At 32.6% G+C, this 23,681-nt stretch overlaps 1 protein-coding gene across 2 annotated transcripts in view; it reads left to right on the forward strand.

The window, feature by feature from the left end:
- LOC117103883 overlaps positions 1-23,681 on the forward strand; it is a 27,529-nt gene extending 3,848 nt beyond the window's left edge. For both annotated transcript variants that reach the window (XM_033244508.1, XM_033244507.1), the window contains exons 2-7: positions 4,291-4,505; positions 5,930-6,395; positions 11,689-11,758; positions 13,431-13,563; positions 18,057-18,216; positions 22,255-23,681. In XM_033244508.1, the coding sequence (XP_033100399.1) occupies positions 4,294-4,505; positions 5,930-6,395; positions 11,689-11,758; positions 13,431-13,563; positions 18,057-18,216; positions 22,255-23,214 (2,001 nt within the window). In that variant the 5' untranslated portion in view covers positions 4,291-4,293 and the 3' untranslated portion in view covers positions 23,215-23,681. The remainder of the gene's footprint in view (positions 1-4,290; positions 4,506-5,929; positions 6,396-11,688; positions 11,759-13,430; positions 13,564-18,056; positions 18,217-22,254) is intronic.

The following is a 23,681-nucleotide window of genomic DNA, read 5'->3' on the forward strand; positions in this document are numbered from 1 at the left end:
GTTCCATATGTGCTTGATCCAGTGATCCGGGGTAATAATGTTCAGCGCATAGAGAAGTTTGATATGCGCTATATAAGTATACAATAATAATAATAATAACTTCCTCTTTCCTTTCGAAGGGACTTAATTGATCTTTTGTTTTTTTTAAAATGTTTCTTTGGCTATTTTGACTTGGATTTTAAAAATGTTTTTGTTCTTAATGAATCCCTCACCTCACGTTGCAAAACCGAAACTTAACAGAAGATTCTACTTCAATCGTATTGCTCCTATGTGGAACCAACTCCCTCACCCCATACGTTCAAACTTGACAATATCTGGTTTTAAGCGAGCCTTACGCATATTTTATGAGCTTCTGTTTGTCAACAAGTTTGACCCTGCTAGCACTTGCACTTGGGTTACTAAATGTTTTTGTCATTTATGTAGAACTGTGTAATTTTTTTCTTTTCGAATTATAATTTTATGTATTTGCTGTTGGGTTTTGTGAATTTGGAGAGCGTGTCGTGTTAGAGGTGCTTGCACCTGTTGATACGCTCTCTCACTGGAATTTCTATTTATATTTATATACTGTATATATTTTTGTACTGTTGCCAGTGTAAAGCCAAATAAAATAAAAATATTAAAAAAATAAATAAATAAAATAAAATAAAATAAATTTCATTCAAATTTATACAAAACATTTGGAAGAAAAATTCATAATCATAAAAATAAAGGATAATCCATCTAATATTAAATTACCACAAGATTTTTGGAAATGCGTTAGAAAGAACTTGTTTGTAATGCTATTTTGATAGACTTTCATCAAAGAAATAAACATTTCAGCATTCGAGAGAGAATACAGTCACTGACATCCTTTTTCGTCGGAGCATGCAGACAGGTAAAATCGTGCGATGATTTCATAACTAGGCTAGGCTACAGCCTAGTAGTAGTAGGAGGAGGACCAGGCGGCCTCCTGCCTGGCCGTAGACCTACATCTAAATGTTGGTCCTTGAGTTTTTAAAATATGTAGAATATTCCTATTAAACGTTCAGTTTGTTGTGTTTATGAGGGTCCATTGATTCAATGAATTCCTTAATTGTTCATACTTAATATTGAATTTGAAGTAACTTTCTTCGGGTTTTAATTAAGCTTGTTTTATGAAAGTAATTTTCAATTACAATTCAATTTTTATTGCGTTGCGCGATGTATTCGCGGTGATGAAAAAATGAGAAATTTTTTGGCACACGAACCTAAAAAAAAAATCAAGCCAAGCGTCCACTAATAGAAAAATTTGTGGATGAATAGGCAAATAACGTTGGGAGTTACAGTGATGACGTCACGATTGACTTATAATTAATATTATTTACTTTATAGTACGAGTTCGATTTTTTTTCACAATAATAATAATATGTAGGTTTTTATATCTTGCTCTATACAGCTAATGATAACTAATGATTAATTTATTTTTTCAAAATGATGGGTATTTCTGGCGCAGTTTGAAACCAAGGGATCAAAATTGGAAGATGCTGGATAGACATTATTATACCTTTTCATCCTCATACATTAATAATAATAAGGCCAAATAAAAAAATATACTTGTTAAGCACCACCCCTTCAAAAACTTTGATCCATTATTTAAATCTCTGCACGGTATTCGGTTTCAGTTTATGTCACCGTTTTGGCTTGTACATAAAAGAAAGTCTACAATTGAGTCAGTACATCTTTTTTAAACAATGAGACATTTAGGATCATTTATATATGCAGCCCATGAATTTCCACAGCAAAGAATTGCAATTTTTTGCCAGCCTAGGATTTCTTAGCTTCAATGACTGTATGAATGGGTTGCAAGCCAAAACTTTGACTGAAACTGGCCATAACAGAAACTAAATTTTACGTACGTTGTCAAACAAAGGTACATAACAGATTTGTTTGTACAATATTTATTTTTGGCAAGTTCTATCCTACAGTACTTACGATTGTGTGTGTGAATTTTCTTGACTTTTTCGACAAGGGGTGCCTAGGTAGGGCTAGCCACCTACTGTAGCCTAGGCATAGTTATTTGGTAATTTAGCTAGGCCTAATTACTATAACATCGGCCAATTGAAGCTACGTAGCTGCCTAGATCGTAGCACAAACCTTATTTGTCTTCGTTGTATGAGTAATTATTATCATTTTCAAAAAATTCGTCACAGCCTATTTTTTGAGTAAAAATGCCATTTAAAAAAATTTTTTTTTAAGGTATTTTTAACAAAAAATCAAGATTTTACCCCAAAATAGGTTGTTATATACCTAAAATTGTATTTTTATTTACCAAGATACCAAGTTAAGTCCTTACTACATGATTCAATCACTATCACAAGGTTTGGATGGGGTTTGCACTGTGTTTTTGGGGGTTTGCAGGGTTTGGCAATTTTTTTATACAAAAAATGGCCTTTTTACCCCAAAAATAGGTTGTGACGAACATAAAATTATGATTTTTTTTTATTGAGATACCAAATTGAGTCCTATACTATGTGATTCAATCATTATCACAAGGTTTGGATGGGGTTTATGGTAATTTTTTGGAGGTATGCGGGGTTTAGCAATACCCGGTTTTATGAGCAAAATAATTTGTATTCATTTCATAAATAATTTAAAAACATTTGCATGATTTATTTTTAGAACATGACTTAATGTACTCTTAATTGACATTCAAAATATTATTACCATCATGAGTAATTTGAATAAGCCATCTTGTACAGTATAGTAGTTAAGCTTGTACATGCTTAAGGTAAAGAGTGAAATGTCAAGGCAAATAAACAAAAAAATAATGCATTCACATACAAAATGGCTTCTGCCACATACTGTGAATGTAGGGTAGGTTATTATTTTTGCATATCTTCTCTCAGACTTATTTTTGCTAATTGAACATTCATCATTGTGGATAATACAGTATACAGTAATATAAATGTACAATTAAGGTACTGTATGGTTAAAAACAGATCTTAGTATACAGTACTATAATGTTAAACATTTTAAAAGGCTTCATGAACATTGAATATAATATACAACATAGATCTTTTGCATTATGCACAGGACTGACTTTTTATTGTTTTAAATGAACTTAACATAATGAGTGAAATCATAATATCGTTATGAATTATTATGTTACTATGAATATGGATAAAAACAGATCATGCCATTGTGACTTTGTTATTGCTCTAAACATAATTATCCAATGATGTACAGTAACTTGAATTATGTAAAATTTTATTTCATGGATATGGATTAAAATAAATAAACCTGTATATTTAATTAATACTTATTGGAGATTTAATGATTCATATTACATTTCATGAGACTTATTATCATATTTGGTATAAATTCTTAATTTATTATACAATGAATTTTAAATTATTACAATCACGACCTTTTAAAGATAAATCTATTCTACAAAAAGGATAATAATGAAAACGCTACCAGATGGCATCAATTCCAGGAATATTACAGCGACTTTGTTTCTCCATCAAGACGATAAAGGGAAAAAAAGTGTTTTGAGAACAAGAAGCGAGGATCAGTGGCTTTTTTTGACGGTGCATGTTGTTGCATAAATTATTTGACTGACATTTTAAAAATTCTTAATTTATAAATGCAGCGCATGATTCATCTTTCCTTAAATTAATTATGATTTATCAGAAAATAATTAAACTAAGTATAATAATAATTTTTTTTTTGGTAATGTATTTAAGATAGTTCATAGTTCAGAGTTCACATTGCCTTCTTGGAAATTTAAGTCTACATATATTGCAATTGCTCAGGGTTAGTGTAAAGAAATAAACATTTTCTCCTGACTGCGGTTTTTGCTTATTAAAGATTTCGTCTAGGTATACACTTCGTAATACATGGCTTATAAATTACAATAATCACAATGTTTACATTTGATGTTCGTCATGCATAATTAGCATGACAGGATCATATTGTAAATGTATGATTCATGCACAGTGTTGCATATGAATGTGCTCTAGAGAACATTTTAGCAAGTATCCCCTCTATAGCATCTATGTGAAGGAAGGCATCTCACACATGCAAGTGCAGCGTGCTACTTGTAAGTGTCATCCAAGAAAAACATGAAGTAGCAAAGGCCAGTAAAACAACTTCATATTTATTCCCACTGAGGCGGAGCCCATCATCATTTCTTGTGATAATTTTAACTGTACACTGTAGGTGATTGGCCCATGATGATAAGGTTAGATCTTAAGGTGACTTTGTTGTTACAGTATGATTACCATGTAATTGATGTTTGATTATATATTTCATAATCTTGTTATCTTCCAGTTAATGTGTCCTAGTTTTGTGAACATGCAACAGCCACCATTCCCACAAGCCCACGAAAACATGGATCAGAGCCAGTACCACTACCAGCAAGGCCAAGCACAGTCGCAGCATCCCCAGCAACCGCAGCCACACCCACAACAGCAGCAACAACAGCAGCCTCAGCATCCACAACAACATCCACAGCAGGATGTACAGCACCAAAACCAATATTATTAGTAAGTTATTAGTTTAATTTTATTTTGTTGCTGTCAGTGTTGTTATAGTTGATATTCTTAAATTTGTATTCTGGTAAATTGCTAAATTGACCTTTAGTAAAGGGTTAAACTTTGCAATCTGGAAAATCAAATGATAATTATTTCATTTCAATAGTTAGAGTATGTACTACTTTACTGTATATGAAACTATAGATATTATGTTAATATTTATTAATTTTTGAGGAATTCTTTTTTTTTATTCTAATTTTTATTTTTATATTATTTTATTTATTATTTACTTTTATTTTTATACAAATTTTAGGTATTGATTCAGGTTTGGCGATTAGAAATACTTGTTTAAATTCTCAGATGACTTTCATATTTTATTACTAGGTCACTTCCTCAATGACCTAAGATATGCAGTGTATATAAAAGGAATGATTTAAAATTATATTATTAAATCAGTATCTCAATTTTTTTGTTAGTTTGTGCTTAACTGGATTTTACATAATGAAATTGGTATATCTTTCATAGAATTGATCTCTCCAACTCAGAAATTAGCTGTCATTCTATGCAACGTGTATTGTAGGCACAGGCTTAGCCAGCGAGCTGTCCGGCCGTCTTTTGGACGGCCTACAATTATTTAGGACGGCCACTTTTACCATTACGACTTGGACAGCTTGGCCTAATCAGCTCGGCCTAGTCTAATAGGGCCTGGTCTACCTGTAGCAAATTCTTTATATTCTTCAAATCTATCGAATGTTACATTAAAGTTTGATAAAAACAACATTTATTGATTGAATTTACATTGTTTTCGTACCAATATTCGGTGGTGATTCCCAAAGATTGGCATGGTCCGCATATCGACTCAGTGCCACGCTCACTGGCGTCCATTTTGGACAGCCTATTTCTTTTTTCTGGCTAAACCCCTGATTGTAGGCCCCCCCCCATTTAACTTTTCAAGTAATGTACGACTTCAACCATCCCAGGGGTTATGTTGGCAGCAAAATTCTACATGTATCAAGGGCTTATCCAGCAAGCCGTCTGGCTGTCTTTTGGATGACCAACAATCATTTAGAACGCTCACCTTTACTGGGGTGGGTTTGACGGCTTGGCCTACTTAGCTCGGCCTAGCCTAGTTGGGCTTGGTCTACCTTTTGCAAATTCTTTATATTCTTTGACTCTATCAAATATTGCATTAAACTAAAGTATATTTTGGACGGCCTATTTCTATTTTTCTGGCTAAAACCCTGACAAGTATATATACAAAGATGTTTCCACAACCACATTTTATGTTGGCACATGCTCATTGCTAGAATGTAATGCAGTAATAACAATACCTCATAAGAAAATTGCTTTCATGTTTGTTGTGCTAATGGAATTCAAAGCATATTATAGCATCTAATTAATCATCCATTTTTTATCTAATTTTTTTTTAACTGTAGTCCACAGTTCCCAATCAAACAAGAGCCAACTGATTATTTTCCGTCGATGCTACCAAATGGATATGTAAACAGTATGTACAGTAATGATCTATCGATGAATGTGACGCCGCACAATGGGATGCATATGAACGGAGTGTATAATGGCAACATGCCACCAATGAACAATGGCTATCCTAGGAATGGATTCCACATAAAGCAAGAACCCATCTACTGTAATAACCCTAATCAGATGTTAAATCCTGCGGGACAACAGCTTCTGGACCCCACTGTACCCACGACCCTAGCCTCCGCTACGACGACGACAAAGAAAAAAGGTAAAAGCAAAAAAGTGAAACAAGAGACATTAACTGATGCATTTCCAGTGAAGAAGCGGAGAAAAGTAGATAGGTTTAATGGAATGCCAGAAGAGGAGGTTGCTAAGCGAATACTGCCTGATCATCTTAAGCTGGGCTTGGATATTATGATCGTAAGTTATTATTTTTATTATATAGCATAGTTTATGTTTAAAATAAATTTGTTTAAAATGATTAAAAATACAATTTTTAAAATGCTGAAGTTGTTAACTCTTCATAAACCTGTTGCAATTTGTGGGGATTCCCCATTTAGGCCTAGGCCTTAGATCTGCATGCATCGTCGTCGGCAAGTTTAGGCTTTGAAATACCAACAATTCTTGCTGTTTATTGTTGATTATCATCATTAAAAAAGTTGAAATTAATTTTGGATGTAATTCAGTGATTTATAATGACCAAAATCTTATTTCTGAAACTGATTCGACACGATGATCAGAGAGTACTCTACCGATCTTTTTTGAAACATAGAAAATGTGACCTGAAAATTATTCGCGACATAAAACTTTCGCGAATCTGGGCCATTCGCCAAAGTTTAATGCGTGAGAAATTTCCTGGTTTTACAGTATTATATTTTATTTTATTTTTATTTATTTTTTATGATGTGAAGCAAAGCTTTTCCTTGCATTATGCGCTATACAAGTGTAACGTTATTATTATTAATTATTATTATTGTAATTATTATTATTAGAACGCACTTTCGTACATAAATTATTAAACGAAAAACAGTGTGTATAATTCTATTTAATTGAAGGCTAGTTGGGCTAAGCCTAGTTTGTCTGATCTGCCAACATTTTCCTTGGTAGGTTAGCATGCCTTTTGTAAGCTAGGACCCAGTAGTATTTTGTTATGTTTGTTCACTGAGGGGGTTTTTGTCCCACCCCCCTGAACCCCCTGGATCCGCCACTGTTCTGGACCTGTTTGGATTGGTCAGTTGTCATCAGATTGGGTGTTTTGCTGTAGATATGTGGACAAAACAAAACACTATTCATTGGCGAAGAGCAAGGGGGATTATCTAGCTGTGTATTGAACATGGAAGATCTTCATTAATATTACATGACAAGTTTTTGAGTGACGGATAAGATACAATTACAAACAATGATTCCCCTGGATCCAAATAACAGCTCATCTGTGTACCTAGTGTTCAAATAAAACAATTTAGGTAAAAAACTTATGTTTTAATGATTCCTCATATCAGTGCCCCCATTGTAGAAACGACACTGCCTGCCGATGTTTAGTTACATGGAAAAAGAACAGGAGGTAAAATCGTGCAGGATGAAAATTATATTTCTCCAAAACTGGGGTTTTTTTTTAATGGACCCTGTTTCTTTGAAATCGTTCGTTGAAATAACCATTTCTAGAAATACCACAAGTCAATATATAAACACTGTACATTGTGTGGGTTTTCTCATTAGTTATCAATGCATTGCTTTTACGCAATTAAGTAATCACATGACCTTAATATAAAAAATTGATTGTAAGTAAAATTTTGAGAAAACCTAGTTATACAGTTATAATTAGTCTTCTTATTCTATCATTCTTTCTAAGTACAGTAATAAAAGATGAAGGGTTTAAGTATCTCATTAAAAAGACTGTCATAAATTCCTTACACTGTCTTATGAACTCTATTTGGGCAGAAGGTTGAGTCACCTGTTGAGGAAATCATCTCTTTTAAGGATGGAAACTAATTATTTTTCAAAATTTTCTGAAGAAAATGTTAGTTGTATTCTTAATTTTACACCATTTTAATATGTATTTCATCTGATCAAGAATTTTTTTTACAATATAATTAAGCATTGGTTTAATATTTATAATATTCATTGAAATAAATGAATTTTATGGTTTTCCAAAGATTGGCAGAGAATGTCAATTCACAGATGAAATGTACCGTACAGTACTGTAGTTAACAATTTTAGAGGCGCCCTTGCTTTTTCTCTTAGTATCAAAATGTAAACACTTCAATTGGAATCTAACAACTTGACACGCATTGGGAGCTTCTTATTAATTTTTTGGCATATTTTATTCAAATTAGTTCAGTATTTTTATTATTTTGTTAATTTTACCTTGAATTTTTTTGAAATCTCGCCTGATTTTGGCAGTGATCCAGCTAGCCTTGCTGCCTATGAAGTAACCTTTAGTTGTTATTGTTATGCTGACTACCAAAGAATAATCCTACGACCATATATTTTCATTAAAAATTATTTGTAGATTTTATAAAATGTATCATACATGTGATAACATTCAAGCAGTTTGTAGTATTCTAATTGCTTGATATTAAATGCCATTATTTACTTGAGCTACTCATTTTATTATGATTGATAATTTCTAAGGATTAGAGGAATAAATTACAATAGACTCAAAGAACAATGAGAAACAAGATGTATAGAAATATTCAGCTTTTTATTAATTGCAGTTTGTTTTTTAAAGGCCCATAGCCTTTGAAATTAGTACAATCAACATGAAGAGAAAAATTAAATTCTACTTTTAGTCTGAATATATTTTTGAATGCATCACTGTTTTTTTTAAATATAAATTAGTTTATTTATTAATAACAATAAAGATAAATCGATTGAATGCATAATAATGATATATGATGGATAGAGTTAACTATGTGTTTGTTACAGTACTGTATATCTCACTGCTGTTATTGCATTAACCCCATTTTTTGGAGATGCGTAGAATACAGTATAGTATGTATCAAAAGAAAATCACAATAGATAATAATGTTGTGGTAGGCATTGTCTCTTTGTGAGAAATGCCACAATGAACTTTGATATTATACTGTACATCTCATTTGCATAATGTTAAATGTTCCATTCATATGTTATGCATTCGTAGGTCATTCTCGAATAATGTGATTGTGAGCCTCAAATTAGAGGGATGATTTATGTTTTGACCTTTATGTGTCTCGGTTTTAACGCAATCCCATAAATCATTGCAGGAGAAGTTTAGCATAATTCTGATTTTCGGCATCAGTGAATACATAATACAGTTAATATGACATGGTAAATGCCAACAGGTCGTTTAGTATCCATTACCAGAATCGTAAGAATAGGCCCATAAGAGCTGCTTCTAGCCAGCAGCTAAATTGCAAGTCTGTCTACAGTATAAAAGCCATAATGTAAGTAACCAACGTAAGCCCTTCGTGACCCGATAGTGAAATGAGTCCGATGTCAGTAATATTAATTTGGTACAATTGTGTAAATATGTACTCCTATAGAGTCAAATATTCAAAAAGTCAGATTACATGTTAGTGAATTAATTTGAATACGAGGAGTGCTATTTGTATACAATTTTCCTAAATTACTTGGGTCAAAGAAAAAGTTAATTACTTATCACCTCAAATTTATTCATTCACTGATTTACAGTTAGTTTTTTTTTGTTTTTTTTTTGTTTGTTTTTTTACATTTTAGTAAGTAGTTTACCAACTAATTAAAGGGTGTGATGAGAATATTGAAATTCTTTGTACTTGTCAGAAAAATTGTTTCAAAAATAAATTCCAATAAGTTCAGGTCAACTAATATTTAGTGAATGTATTCTTTCTAATTTAACAGAAATTACTAAACAATATTTAGTAATAATAATTGGAATTTATATACTTTGTACAATGCCTAAAGACTTTTACAGAAGACAGAGCAGCAGTGGAATGTGAAAAATATGGTTGACTTCCGAATCTAAGGAGTTCTCTTTTTAAAAATTTATAGCATCAGCTCCATGATAAAAATTTCAATATTCTAATGATTATTAAAATTCCATAATTACTAGTGATAATAATGACAAAATGACTTGATAAAAACCAGAATTTCACTTTTGAATTTAGGCATTAAATTACAAAATGAGTGTACATACCATACAGTTTTATGATTGTACAATATACTGCACTCCAGCAATAGGAATTAATAATTCCTGTCTAATTCTTTCTCTTTCTTTTTTGCATTTGTTGAGTTAATAAATACATAAGGTCAGTTGTAGTGTTATTTTCATTGCATATATTAATAACTTTCCTCCGCTAATGAAACAGGGTATTAGCATGATTGCTGAAGCGATGCAAACTGTTTAAGTAAGGTCAATTTTCAGTGAAGTGATGCTGAAAATTGTAATGAGAGACTTATACATCAAACTGAAGGCTAATACTGGAACTTACTAACAGATATCATGTTGTTCAATTGTTAATTGTTAATTTTGTAAAATTATGGACATTTTTTCATGCCTCTTTAATTGTTACCTTTCATAATGTTTTATATTTTAACAATTAAGTCTTCAATAGACTTCATAAATTATGTTAAGCATATAATATGAAGTATAGTATGAAAACTTTTATGAATTGAAAAACCAGTCTGTTGTTATTTCACATGTTACTGTTAATGTTCCCAGCTATAGTAGTACTGTATTCAATTTATATGTAGATTTATGGTCACATTAAATGCTGGTTGACAACATGCTCAAACCAATTATATTTTTTTCTACCTTTAAATATAATGACCTTGTTTTGCTTAAATTCTCACACATGCGATGTTATTGGCTATAGAAGTTGAGTGGATATTTCAACCAAATTGAAAATAGTAATAATTTAAGATGGTGGTTTGGTTGAATCTGGATCAGAACTAGCAAATTATTTCTGGAAATCATAATGCTCAAAATCTTCTAATGATTTATTTGTTTAGGCTCTGTCCAGACTAATGTGGATATATGATCATGATGTGAAATCATTGTAAGGCCTAAAAAAATAAATTGTTTGTTTGCCCTTTAATGATGAGAATTGTATAGGAGGGGCAATTAAGCCTGTCTCACTATTTGTTTTTCGAAGGGTATTCATCAGACTGAATAAAAATAACCAATAATCAATATTTTGCAATGAATTTAGGTCTAGAATGGTGATACCTTACATCAGACACCAAATTTAGACAACTTTCATGTACAAAATGGAGAAAAAATAAAAAGAAAAACCCTTTTTAAAAACCCTGCCCCTATTTTTCCATGAGCTAGGGGCGGGCACTGGAGGGCAAACAAACATATTTTTTTAGGCCTAACCATAGGCATGTTGCGGTTTTTGTGAAAATAAAATTTGATAGTTTGGACAAGGCTTTAAGTAAATTCAGATTATTCAAGGGTTGTTGCTGAATATCCCATTTTTATTAATTGTCCATTGAAAAGAAGCTCTTTATTTACTACAGTAATTATTGTACTGCTGTGGGTAATCTCGGTGTCTAGGGTTCGAATTCTGTAAAAAACAAATCTTTTTTTTCCCCCTTGAGAATTAAAACAAATTTGCTTTATAAGCCTATTAGGCCTTTATGGTTTTTAAAGCATGTATAATAACCTAAGACTTGTTGAAAGAATATTGTAGCGAAAGTGGCTTGATACACAGTAACAAAAATAATAATTTTTTTTATTATCACCATTTTTCTGTAGATTGGCATCAACCCAGGACTTTTTGCAGCTTACAAAGGACACCATTATGCAGGACCAGGCAATCATTTCTGTAAGTATTCATGTTTAAAATGTTGTTAATTTAGTGAAATATTTGATAAAATTGAAATTATGGAAGTTAAAGAATAAAATCAATAAATTTCAACTTTTGATATAAGTAGTTGTTTTAATCCATGGAGTGAATTTCCGTTATTTACAAGCAATACTTTAATATCAATTCATCAGGATTATACTGTACTGTAGCTCGTAAGTTGAAAATTGCAAAACGATTTACATGGTGAAACTAATCATAATTTGAACAAGACTACGTATGGAACAGGATTATTATTTTGATGTTGTTTTTTGTCAGGAAGTTTAGTAGGGGGTTATGTTTTGCGCTACCTGACATGATGTTGTGCTGAATACTCAGTACGTTCCAAAATACTTGCGACAAAAATCTCGCTTAGTGGCTAATGTTGAATCCAATCCCCAAATAGCAGCAGATACAGTGGCATTTCAATCTTGTTTTGTGTCAGTCAGAAGATTTCATTGGAGTAATCACTCCTATATGGTCATTGTTATTAATTAAATATTATTTTGAATAAGGTAATTGGATTTTTGTTGTTATTTTGTCGCAAATAAAATTGTTTATCCGTTGGTTAAGAAAATAAATATTGAATTGTATTGTACTTAATTTCAGTCCACACCAGGAGATAACTCTATATTTAAAATAAATACTGTAATTATTGAGAGTTAAAATAAATTTACAAACCTTTTCAATGTGAAATTGTGTATAAATTTTAAAATCTATTCCTACAGTACTTTACAGTATGCAAAAAAGCTTTGTGTTATCAGTACATCCACTGTATGTGTGAAACAAATATGTGACTTGGGTAAAGCCTAGCTCCAGCTATCAGCTGGCTACCACTTTTTGATTGAAACTCAGGGGGCTATGTGACTCAGTTGTAATGGCACACCCCTTGAGGCTTGTGGATTTCCATGTCTTATTGAGTCACAATTTTAATATCCTAAAGCAAAAAAAATAACCGCAAAGTAAAGTAGCTAGCCTTTATTTCACTTGATTTCACAGTTCAAGATGTGCTGACACAATTGACTCGAAAAGGCTGGTCAACAAAGTTATAATGAGCTACAAAGAAAACACCATAAATCAAATATAGAAATTCATAGGTCTGCAAAAGAATCCAAACTTTTATAAACATAAACATATTTATATTATTGCTAACTTTTGAAATTTGTTTTGAAGTCTGACCTCCTCAGAAATTTTCTTCACCCTTACCAGCAAGTGACTTGTTGGTCTCATAGAATAAACCACTTTCTATCAATGTGATATTTCTTTTATGTATTTTTAAGGGTTTGTCCATTCGTATTATAATTTTTAGTTTTTGTATATAATATTGATATATTTTTGTATATAATATTGATATATTTTTGTAAATCAATCAGCCTTGGCTACCGCTTATCTTTTGCCGTATATCCTTTGTTATATATCAAAGAAATAAATACATTAAATACTAAAAGAAATTAATAATTAAAGATAAATTTGAAAGATTAAATTAGATTTAAAAGATATATAAATTTTAGAATCTAAATCTAATAATCTGGTGGTAAGGACTGTTTTGTGGCAAGACATCTAATATATCAAATGAAGTAGCCTGTCCTTAGTAAAATATTCAGGGAAGAATTATATTTTTAAAAATAATGTTTATGATAATTTTTATTTTCAGGGAAATGCCTATATCTATCAGGGTTAATTCCAGAACCTATGACGGCAATGGATGATTACAAACTACTAGACTTTGGAATTGGGTTTACAAATATCGTGGAGAGGACTTCACGGGGTAGTGCGGACCTAACCAAGTAAGTTCTTAAATCCTGTTCATATCCAGTATTGGGGCCAATTCCGGATATATTGAGGTGTGGAAACGGAATTGGTAGCCCATAAGGAATTTAAATATTAATGAATTGTGGATGAATTACAAAATTGAATTTCCTAGAAATTGAACTTCTTCAAATCCTGAAGGAAATGGAATTGATAATTCCAGAAGGAATTGGAATAGAATCTACTTACAGTATATTGTAATTCCACATGGTCATTCCATTTATTGTGTTCTCTTCTGAGTTTCATGCCTGGGTGCACACATTCTTGACCATTTCTTTCCAGAGCTTCCTGTTGATGGCTGCTCAGAGTACATGGTTATTGTTCAAATTTGTATTGTGTGCTTTATATTTTCATCCACATTTTAGCATTCCCTAAATTTATTACCATACATGTACGTATGGCCGTACACTCCACAAAATTGTTTTTTTTTTTTGTTTGGCCAAGTAGTTTCATTTTCCTATTTGTTACGTCTTTGATGACACTTTTTTTTTTTTAAATTACGTCCCTTGTTCAGAATGTTAAAAAAACAGGGTTTCAGTTAATTTGCAGAATTTTAAATGATGAATCCCAAAGGAGATGACATGAAATTAGTATTTATATTATGAATATGTTGAATGGGAAATTGAAATGTCAATTAAACTTAGTCTACCCTAGTTGTTTAATGATAATAATATATTTGTTTCATTCTATAGTATGCCAAGGTTTTGCGCTTTCACCTACTAACTGGATCTAATAATACCTATTCTGGGTTCACTCTAACTTTCATTTTTGTTTAGCCAATTGGCTAAAGCTAAAAAAAAAATTTAGCCAATTGGATATTTGTTTAGCCAAAATTGGCTAAAATGTTAAAAATTGTTTTAGCCACTTATCATGCACTTATATGGCCCTGTCTCTTATACACATCTAGATGTGTATAAGAGACAGGTATTGAATACACAACAGGTTGGTTGTTGTAGTAACAAGCAACCTACTAGACCTAGGCTAGATAGACCTTTTTTGAAGTAAGCCTAGAAGAATAGAACAGTGGTTTCAGGTGATATAAACTGAAACTGAATTTCAGTTTGTTTCAACATTGCCGGAGTTTTGATGAATAGGACGTCCTAGTGAGTGACCGATCTACCGATCTCCGTCTTCATTTGGGAAAACTGGTTTCTTTTGACGGTACTGCCACTGACTGGGCATAATTTATCTCATCTTTTGTTCCGTTTAATCACCATAAACATGCTCAAAATGCCTCGAATTGTGAACTCGTATTCCATTTATTGTGTTCTCTTCTGAGTTTCATGCCTGGGTGCACACATTCATGACCATTTCTTTCCAGAGCTTCCTGTTGATGGCTGCTCAGAGTACATGGTTATTGTTCAAATTTGTATTGTGTGCTTTATATCCACATTTTAGCATTCCCTAAATTTATTACCATACGTGTATGGCCGTACACTCCACAAAATTGTTTTTTTGTTTTGTTTGGCCAAGTAGTTTCATTTTCCTATTTGTTACGTCTTTGATGACACTTTTTTTTTTTTAATTACGTCCCTTGTTCAGAATGTTAAAAAAACAGGGTTTCAGTTAATTTGCAGAATTTGAAATGATGAATCCCAAAGGAGATGACATGAAATTAGTATTTATATTATGAATATGTTGAATGGGAAATTGAAATGTCAATTAAACTTAGTCTACCCTAGTTGTTTAATGATAATAATATATTTGTTTCATTCTATAGTATGCCAAGGTTTTGCGCTTTCACCTACTAACTGGATCTAATAATACCTATTCTGGGTTCACTCTAACTTTCATTTTTGTTTAGCCAATTGGCTAAAGCTAAAAAAAAAATTTAGCCAATTGGATATTTGTTTAGCCAAAATTGGCTAAAATGTTAAAAATTGTTTTAGCCACTTATCATGCACTTATATGACCCGAGTGAAGTTTCATGCAAATGTTTCGTATGGAAAAAAAATTGCGGCCTGGCCATTGACATTGAAATCATTCAAGCATTCAAGGAAAAACCCCAAGCTCGAAAGCCATTATTTACCCGACAGTCGGCTGCTTTAATTCTGCTGTTGTGTGTGTACTTGGGCATTTGGGGCACGCTAACAGCCAGCCGACCGTCGTGAACATAGAAATTACAGTACAGACAGGAATTACAGTACTACTTTGTATCTGCGCGTAACCTCTCGTAATCTGCTCGTAGGTTATGTTTTGAACGTAGCTACGAACCACTAAGAAGGTCATTGTTATTTTAATTAGCTTTGCAAACTTCGTAGGCTGGAGATCGTCGGGCTGATAAACAATGCGTAAACAATATTGAAATATAGTTTACCAGCTTTCAGCATGTGAACAATGTTGCAATTTACTAATAAACAATGTTAGAACTTATTGTTTTGTTATTTCCTACCTTATTATTAGATCGATCATGTTTTAAAACTGTGTTTAGTTTGATAGCTAGGTAACCTAGTGGGCCGTCAGTATGTTCGAATTTTGATGTCATTTAGGCCTATGGCCTACATTTTCCCATAGAGGAGGATAGCAGACAGTAATTTATACTGGTTAACTTTCCAATTCAGAGAATTTTGATCTGATATTGTTCTGGTAGTAGGAACTTTCTTCTTTTAAATAATAATACTGATGACAAATCATGTAAAAATTATTACGATTTCTACTTAAAGATCACGTTGTTTATTGTTTACCGTAATTTGAAGCAGAACCTGCTAAGCGATCCAATACTAATGAACTACAGAAATCACTACTTTGCCGAAGTAAGGCTAGTCATGCTAGATCACATTTTCTTCGTCTTTTACTCACTGTCGCACACAGCTTTTCAACATTGCCACGAGGTTAACCTTTAACACACTTTACTGTGTTCTGATTGGCGCGCACTCTGTCCGATGCTGGATTTTTGGGGTTGACAAGATGAACTGGCATTTTGCCAAGTTTTATTTTCCATTGGGTTTTACATGTGACATTCGGTTATTTTACAATTAACGGACGTTAACTCTCTCTATATTTATTGTACTAAATCAAGGCTACAAAGTATTATTTGATGAACAATCTATTCACGTGTGTGTATTGTCATTGAGGGCATCTTTTTTGAACAGTTAAAGAGGTAAAATAATTGTAAATTAAAAAATAAGCTAGCCTAGGCTAGGCTAATTAATTAAAAAAATAATACAGCAGTACAAACAAGTTCCTGTCGACTCGTGGACAGCGAGACGAAGAGGAGACTCCTTTGAAGTCATTTGTACGTTTTTCTTATTGAAAAACATCTCCATACTTTAAATTAACGGTCTAAACTTGTGCTTGTCATTAACAAATTATCAAGCAATACATTGTTTATTCCAGTAAGCTACAGCAGTCTGTCTGCACATACAAATAAACAACATGCTTTTGCTTCGTAGGTTCGCTTCGCGTAGCCGGCCTTGCTTAGATTGTTTATATCAGGCTACGATGTATCTACGAAGCCTGCGCGCAGGTAAAAATGTAGTATTTTGTGTCGGTACTTTAGTCGTTACCATCCAGCCACTGATTGTTACGCTGCCCACTTTAAAATAACAAAATAATTTGCTATGCACACAGTGACATTTGTAGTCACACTAATAGAACAACACAGATAAAAGTTGCATGGCACTGGCAATGGAGTAGCGTAAAATGGAGATCTTGGCCTTGATCGTGCCGACGGAAAAATATTTCCATGGAGAGGTCGGACGAAAGAAACAATGAATTTCAGCAAGTATTTAAAAAAACATTTTTATTATTTTTAAGCTTTCGCCAAAATGGCTAAAGTAGTTGTTTTTTGTTTCGCCAATTCAAAATTGTTTTCGCCCATGGCGACTTGGCGATCGGTTAGCGTGAACCCAGCTATTTTTAAATATACATATCCATGGTAATTAATATATTTAGTTTACAGTGAAATAATAATTCATTAATAATTAGTTGGGGATTTAAAAATTATAAATCGCTCTCTAACCCCTGTTCACAGTCTAGGTACATAACATATAATAGTGTCCAGATGAAAAATATCTTGGCATTTTCAATCCAGTGGTTCTATTTTCTAATAATACTAATACATATAATTCTGTCGACTAGTGATCTTATAATTTTTGGTTGATTGGACGTGAATGATAATTATCTGTCTAATATTATTTAATTTGCACTGTCACGATCATGTCATCGTTACCTATCCTTGTTCAAAAGGTCATAGATTTTTGTTTATTCATACGTCAAGAGGTCATATATTTTTGTTTATTTATAGTATATCCTATATGCTATGAATCCCATGTATATGAGAATTAATTTAATACCGTTTGTCAGATATAATTATTATAAATTTTCGTCAGATATTTGATGGCGGCAAAAAGCCACCTTTAATACAGAAATTCTATGATTTGCAATGTATGCCTTCTTCGACATTTACAGATAGAAAAAAATGTACTGTGAATAGCAATATAATCATTCCATGTTTTTTGCTTCCCAACAGGAAAGAAATTAAGGAAGGTGCCAAAATCCTTCTGGAAAAAGTCAAGCAGTTCAAACCAAAGATAGCAGTGTTTAATGGAAAAGGAATATACGAGGTTTTCAATGGCTCAAAGAACTTTGAGGTTGGCCGGCAACCGGAACCAATGGAGGGCACGGACACGGTAAGTTTGAAGTTCTGGTAGACCTGTTCTTTTTGTTTTTTTGTGCATGCAGAAATTCACCTATAACCAAGATTATACCAAGTATTACAATTTGAAAGGTTTTTTTTAGCCTAATTCTAACATGTTTACTGCATTCAACACACGGTACATAATACAAATACATTTGGAAATATTTCATATGGTTTGAATCAACACTATAGTACCACCACTAAGGAAGTATGGTCCCCTCATTTAGACCTATGCAGGTGTAGTTGATATAATTTAAAGATTTTCAGAGGTTTTAAATAAAAGTTTTAAATTTAGGCTCTCTAAAACCTAAAGTTTTTATAAATTTGTTAAATTAATTGTATGTTTGTATCTGTACAGTTAGATGACAGTAAGATGACTAGGCATTTTATATAGCATCATTTTCCATTTTTATGGAAACTTCTATCTTTGGTAGCAATTATAGAATTTTTTGTCAAAAAAGAATAGTTTAAATTTATATGGCATTAAAGACAGTGACCTCTAGACTTGTACCCTGTAGAATAGATGATTCTGCAATCAGCGAATGATTCGTAAACATAATACAGATGGGGATACCCAAAACCTTATGTCCTGTCAATTACGACCTACTTCCACATCACCCTCCACCCTAAAACTGACCCCAGTTTCCTTCTTCCAGTGATATTTTCATTCCAGCCCCTGTTTATCTCTTACACGCAGCAACACTGGTTGACGTCTTTTCATTAGGGGTGTGTTGCTGTAACTGCTGTTTTTTGTTTACTCTATCGAGCAGTCTGGCTTTCGTTTTTCAGGAAGCCTCTTTTCCTATATAAGCCAGAATTCTTTTAATCTTATTAGAAATTATGCAACTCTTTTCAAGTGTTTAATCTAGCCTAATGGCCTGGCACAACATTAATCCTTCCAACTTCCAAAATACAGACTGTTTCCTTATTATTTCTGCCATTGTAGCTAATATTTTCTCAATTTATTCTGACATGTTGATATTAAAGTAATGAAGACTGTAAGGTGAAAATTGCAATTTAATTAAATATTAAATATACACTACTTGGAAAATTGCTATTTGAGTGTATTGGCTAAAAAATAATTTGCATGCGAGAATCACGCATGAGAGAATTGTATTAATTTGAATAATGGGACAATGTTTCTTTTTTCCTCTGTAAATTTTCAGTGTACTCGGAGCCGATGCCAAATTAGATTGCTTTTGTTAGGAAAGCTGAAATGGCTTTAACTGACTTGATGTTTTGCTAACATTGATAGCATCGAATAATTAATTACATTAGTGGATGAATACCATCTTCTATTGATGTTTTGAAAAACTACACAGGCAACAGTGTTTTATACAAAAAAATAATTATATAGTATAAGATTACTTTTTACAAAATATAATTCCTTACTATGTGAAGTATGCTATATTTGAGAAAAATAATATAATAATATTTCTAATACATAAATAATAAAAATGAATAAACAAAAATATTACATTTAATAATAATTACTAATAATAACATACTAAATAATAATGATAATAATAATAATAATTTTAAAAACAGAATAAGGATGCAATGTTAAATTAATAAAAAAAACTTGATTGAAAAGGAAGGTCTTTTAGCTTGGTCTTAAAAAGAGTTTAACGTAGCACAATGTCTGATGGAGGTTGGTATGAAGTTCCACAAAGTTGTAGCTGCCACAGCAAAAGCTCTCCTACCATTGGTGGATGTTCTACATAATAATTAAGTGGAAGCGGTAGGTGCAACAGTTGTGACTGTCAACCTGGTGGTCGTCGGTTCGAAACTCTTGCTGTCATTTCACACCGTCTTTAGGAATTATAGCAATTTATATATGTTTTTAAAAAATGGGTGCCATGGCTTTTAGTTGTGTTAAGTGGGGAAACAGACTTGTGCGAGATGTTTGGTAAATACCCCTCCCCCTCACCATTGTACAGTCTGGTTCAAATGCTAAGGAAACAGACATGGGTACACTGGCCTATCAGGCCAGGTTTCAAATTTAGATTTTACCTTTATTCTAATAAATGCAATATATAATAAATTAAACATTTAGCCAAATAATTAATTAATTATTGTAATAATGTTAATCACTAAGGATTCAATGTGGAGAGGCTCTGCATAATATTGTGATAATTAGCTGATTATGTTATTGTCGCATTCATATCATGAAAAAGTACACTAATATTTTAGCATGGGAGTAAAATCACCCTGGACAAAGAATAGAGAGGAATTTGTTAAAAATGGAAAATAATCTATCCCACCATGACTCATACACACTAATCATGGATGTATTTGTGCTAATTCCAGCAAATGAAAGCTCATAGTGAAATGTCACTAATATATGACATAGTTTATGTATATTAGATTACAAAATTATAAATAAATATAAATCAAAAGTTTAAAAATTCATGGCACATTACTGTATGTGTCAGTGCTGCATATTCCATAATAATATGTATAATAATAACAATAGTTGGATAATGTTGAAAGTAGCCTGCACATAGCCATTCAGTGCTAATATGCATAGTGGTCACATGATGATGATTAATTACACATATTAATGAAAAATGAGGGCAGCAGATAGAAGCTCAGCTCATAGCAGTTTAATAATATAATAATAGTGACAATAGATGGGTAATGTTGACCAGGATGTAGGTTGCACAGTCATTCAGTGCTAATTTGCATTTAAAGTGACATGATGAAGTTCATGAACATTGAGGGCAGCAGATAAAAGCTTAGTTCATTGCTGTTATTCATTAAGTTTTTAGTGAGTAACTAAATGAATGATACTAATAATATAAAGACACCTAACTTTAGTTTTTTATCTTAGAAAGGACATTCAAATTCATATGAATTGGAGAACTAAATAGATTCAATCTTTGAGATGACCACCATAATATATAATATTTTATATTTTTTTTACTTAGATTTATATAGAACTTTGTTTTTATTTTGTTACATTATTTTGCATCTTGCAGAAGGTTCTTTATCTGCAAGAACAAGGATGTTGCTTGTTTTTAATTTTAGGGCAATCCGAAAAGAAGAAATGCTGTGTTAGATCTGTTATGTGTAGAAAATAAAATTTAAAATAAATAAAATATTTTTGGTAACAGTCATCAGTATAGGTGCTAATGGTTAGCATTGTTCCCCTGAAATTTCAGGGATCCAAAGTCACCCACAACTCGCGAGAGTCTCCCGGATATCAGGATGGCCTCCTGTACTACCGCAAGCAAGCAGATATCTCACGGAAAATAACCCACCTCCTGCAAATTCATAATATTTGCATGTTTTCACTGCTTTATTATCAATTGTCTCACAGAAGTCATTGCCGATGGGTATCACTATGTGGAGCAAACTGAAATTAGATGTGTTAAAGCTCATAAAATCAGATAGTCCAGAAGTGACTTCTTCAAACTTGGGACCCCGGAAGATGACAAAGTGTTCCCAATGTTACACTGTATCCAATTTTCCGCATTCCCTTGGGAATAATTACTTCTAATAATTATGCAATAGGAAGGAATATTCAACATATGTGGCAAAGACAAGCCAAACCAGTCACTCGTCGCAAAAATCGATTTTGAGTTATTAATACAGTGTTAGAAAGTAAAATAATAGCTATAAAATGGTTAAAAAAATCATTCAAATCTGACATTTCCTTATGAAGTTACAAGCGTTTAACCATACAGCTGTTTAAAGAACAATATATGAGAAATTAACCATCAAAGTTTGATTTCAGGCATTTCTCATGCAAAAACTATCTTTAAATCCTTAAAAAGTATTGTTTTAACATTGAAAATGGGGGAAATAACAGCATAGAATGATGTGTAGATATATAAAGGTTAGTTTAGTGCAATAAAATAGATGTTTTAAAATTTGACATTCCAGCATGTTTTGGCCATTTTCTCTGAAACACGATTTGCAACGAGTGACTGGTTTGGCTTGTCTTTGACACATATGCCCTACTCATTTCAGAGAATAAACTAAGCACACATGCAATTTGATTTCTGTACTGTCTTTATATTTACAGGTTGTGTATGTGATGCCATCATCAAGTGCAAGATGTTCACAATTCCCCAGAGCACAAGATAAAGTCAAATTCTACCTCAAACTTAAAGAACTTAGAGAGGAACTGACTGGGTCACCAAAATCGGTTACAAACAAAAGCACAGAGGAACAGCAATCCTCAACCATTCAGGAAGCCCCTGCTGTAAACAAGGATGGGGAAGAGGCTATCAAAGCAGAAGGTGGTGTCAAAGATGTAGTCCCCTCAACAAAAGTTGAGGAAAACCAAGCGAATGATAAAAAACCGGAGATTAAAATTGAGCCGCGCGATAACGATAATATTGAGAATATGTGTGCCAAGAAAATTGAGGTGAAATTAGAAAAAAATGTTGATGGAACAATACCAGCGTCTAATTTATGTTTCTTAAAAAATGAAGAAAAAAATGCGAAGCAATGCACCCCTCCTCCACAAAATGGACACGTTCAAAAACCTGTGCAAGTTAAACAGGAGCCTAAGGAAAACCCATCAGAAGACACTGAAAGTTCGTCACAGCTTTGTAGTCTCAGTCAGAGGATGTTACAGACTGCCTCTTGGGTGCAAAGTCTTCCAAGTTTGCCAATTGGAAACCGATTCGAAGACCAGATTCCTAACATTAGCAATCCACAGAGATCTCAATACTTCCAATCACCCCATGGCTCGATGGGTTACTACCCCCCGCAGCAACAAGTGCCGCAACCCCCGCAACAGATGAACGACCCCATGAGAATGAACCAGCATATGACCTCTGGTAGCTGGTTGGCAAGCACTCAGCAGATGATGATGCCACCTCACCACATGGGCGGTCATCCACCAATGACATTTACCCAATCCTTGCTAGGCCACTCAACCAGTATATCTCAACCAATGTCGACATCTTTATCCAACCTTAACACCACATCCGTAGTAACATCTCAGCAACATATTTCTCAGCCGTCTAGTAGGTAGAAATAAGTTTTAAAAAATAAATTGAAACGAATCAAAAAAAATAAACCTCCTTTTTTATAATCATGCCTATTTAAGTTATTGATGTTTGCGGAATTGTATTGGCTTGATAGCTTTTTTTGTATCAGCCTTTTATAACTGCCATTTTAAACTTGTAATATTACTGAATGTTAATATTAATTGCAGTCTTGAAATCTTAGTATCATGTGAAATTAAATAGCACCTGATTATTTTAACTTATCTGAAAATAGATTACAAAGCATTTTAGAATTTATTCTGAAGCATAACAATTTGTAGATTAATAATTAACTTTGGAACCCCTCCAAAATGATAAAATACTTTATACAGTACAGTGTATTGATAAAAACATATTGTTGTTATTGGGAAGCGAACCCAAGACTAACATTTGTTTGCTGTACTAACAACTGATCTATCACTCCAAGTTGCAATACTTTTAATATGTTTATATA

Source organism: Anneissia japonica, unplaced genomic scaffold, assembly GCF_011630105.1.
Source record: "Anneissia japonica isolate Jap-2015-1 unplaced genomic scaffold, ASM1163010v1 scaffold1810_len1271414_cov176, whole genome shotgun sequence".
NCBI classification, from domain to species: Eukaryota; Metazoa; Echinodermata; class Crinoidea; order Comatulida; family Comatulidae; genus Anneissia; species Anneissia japonica.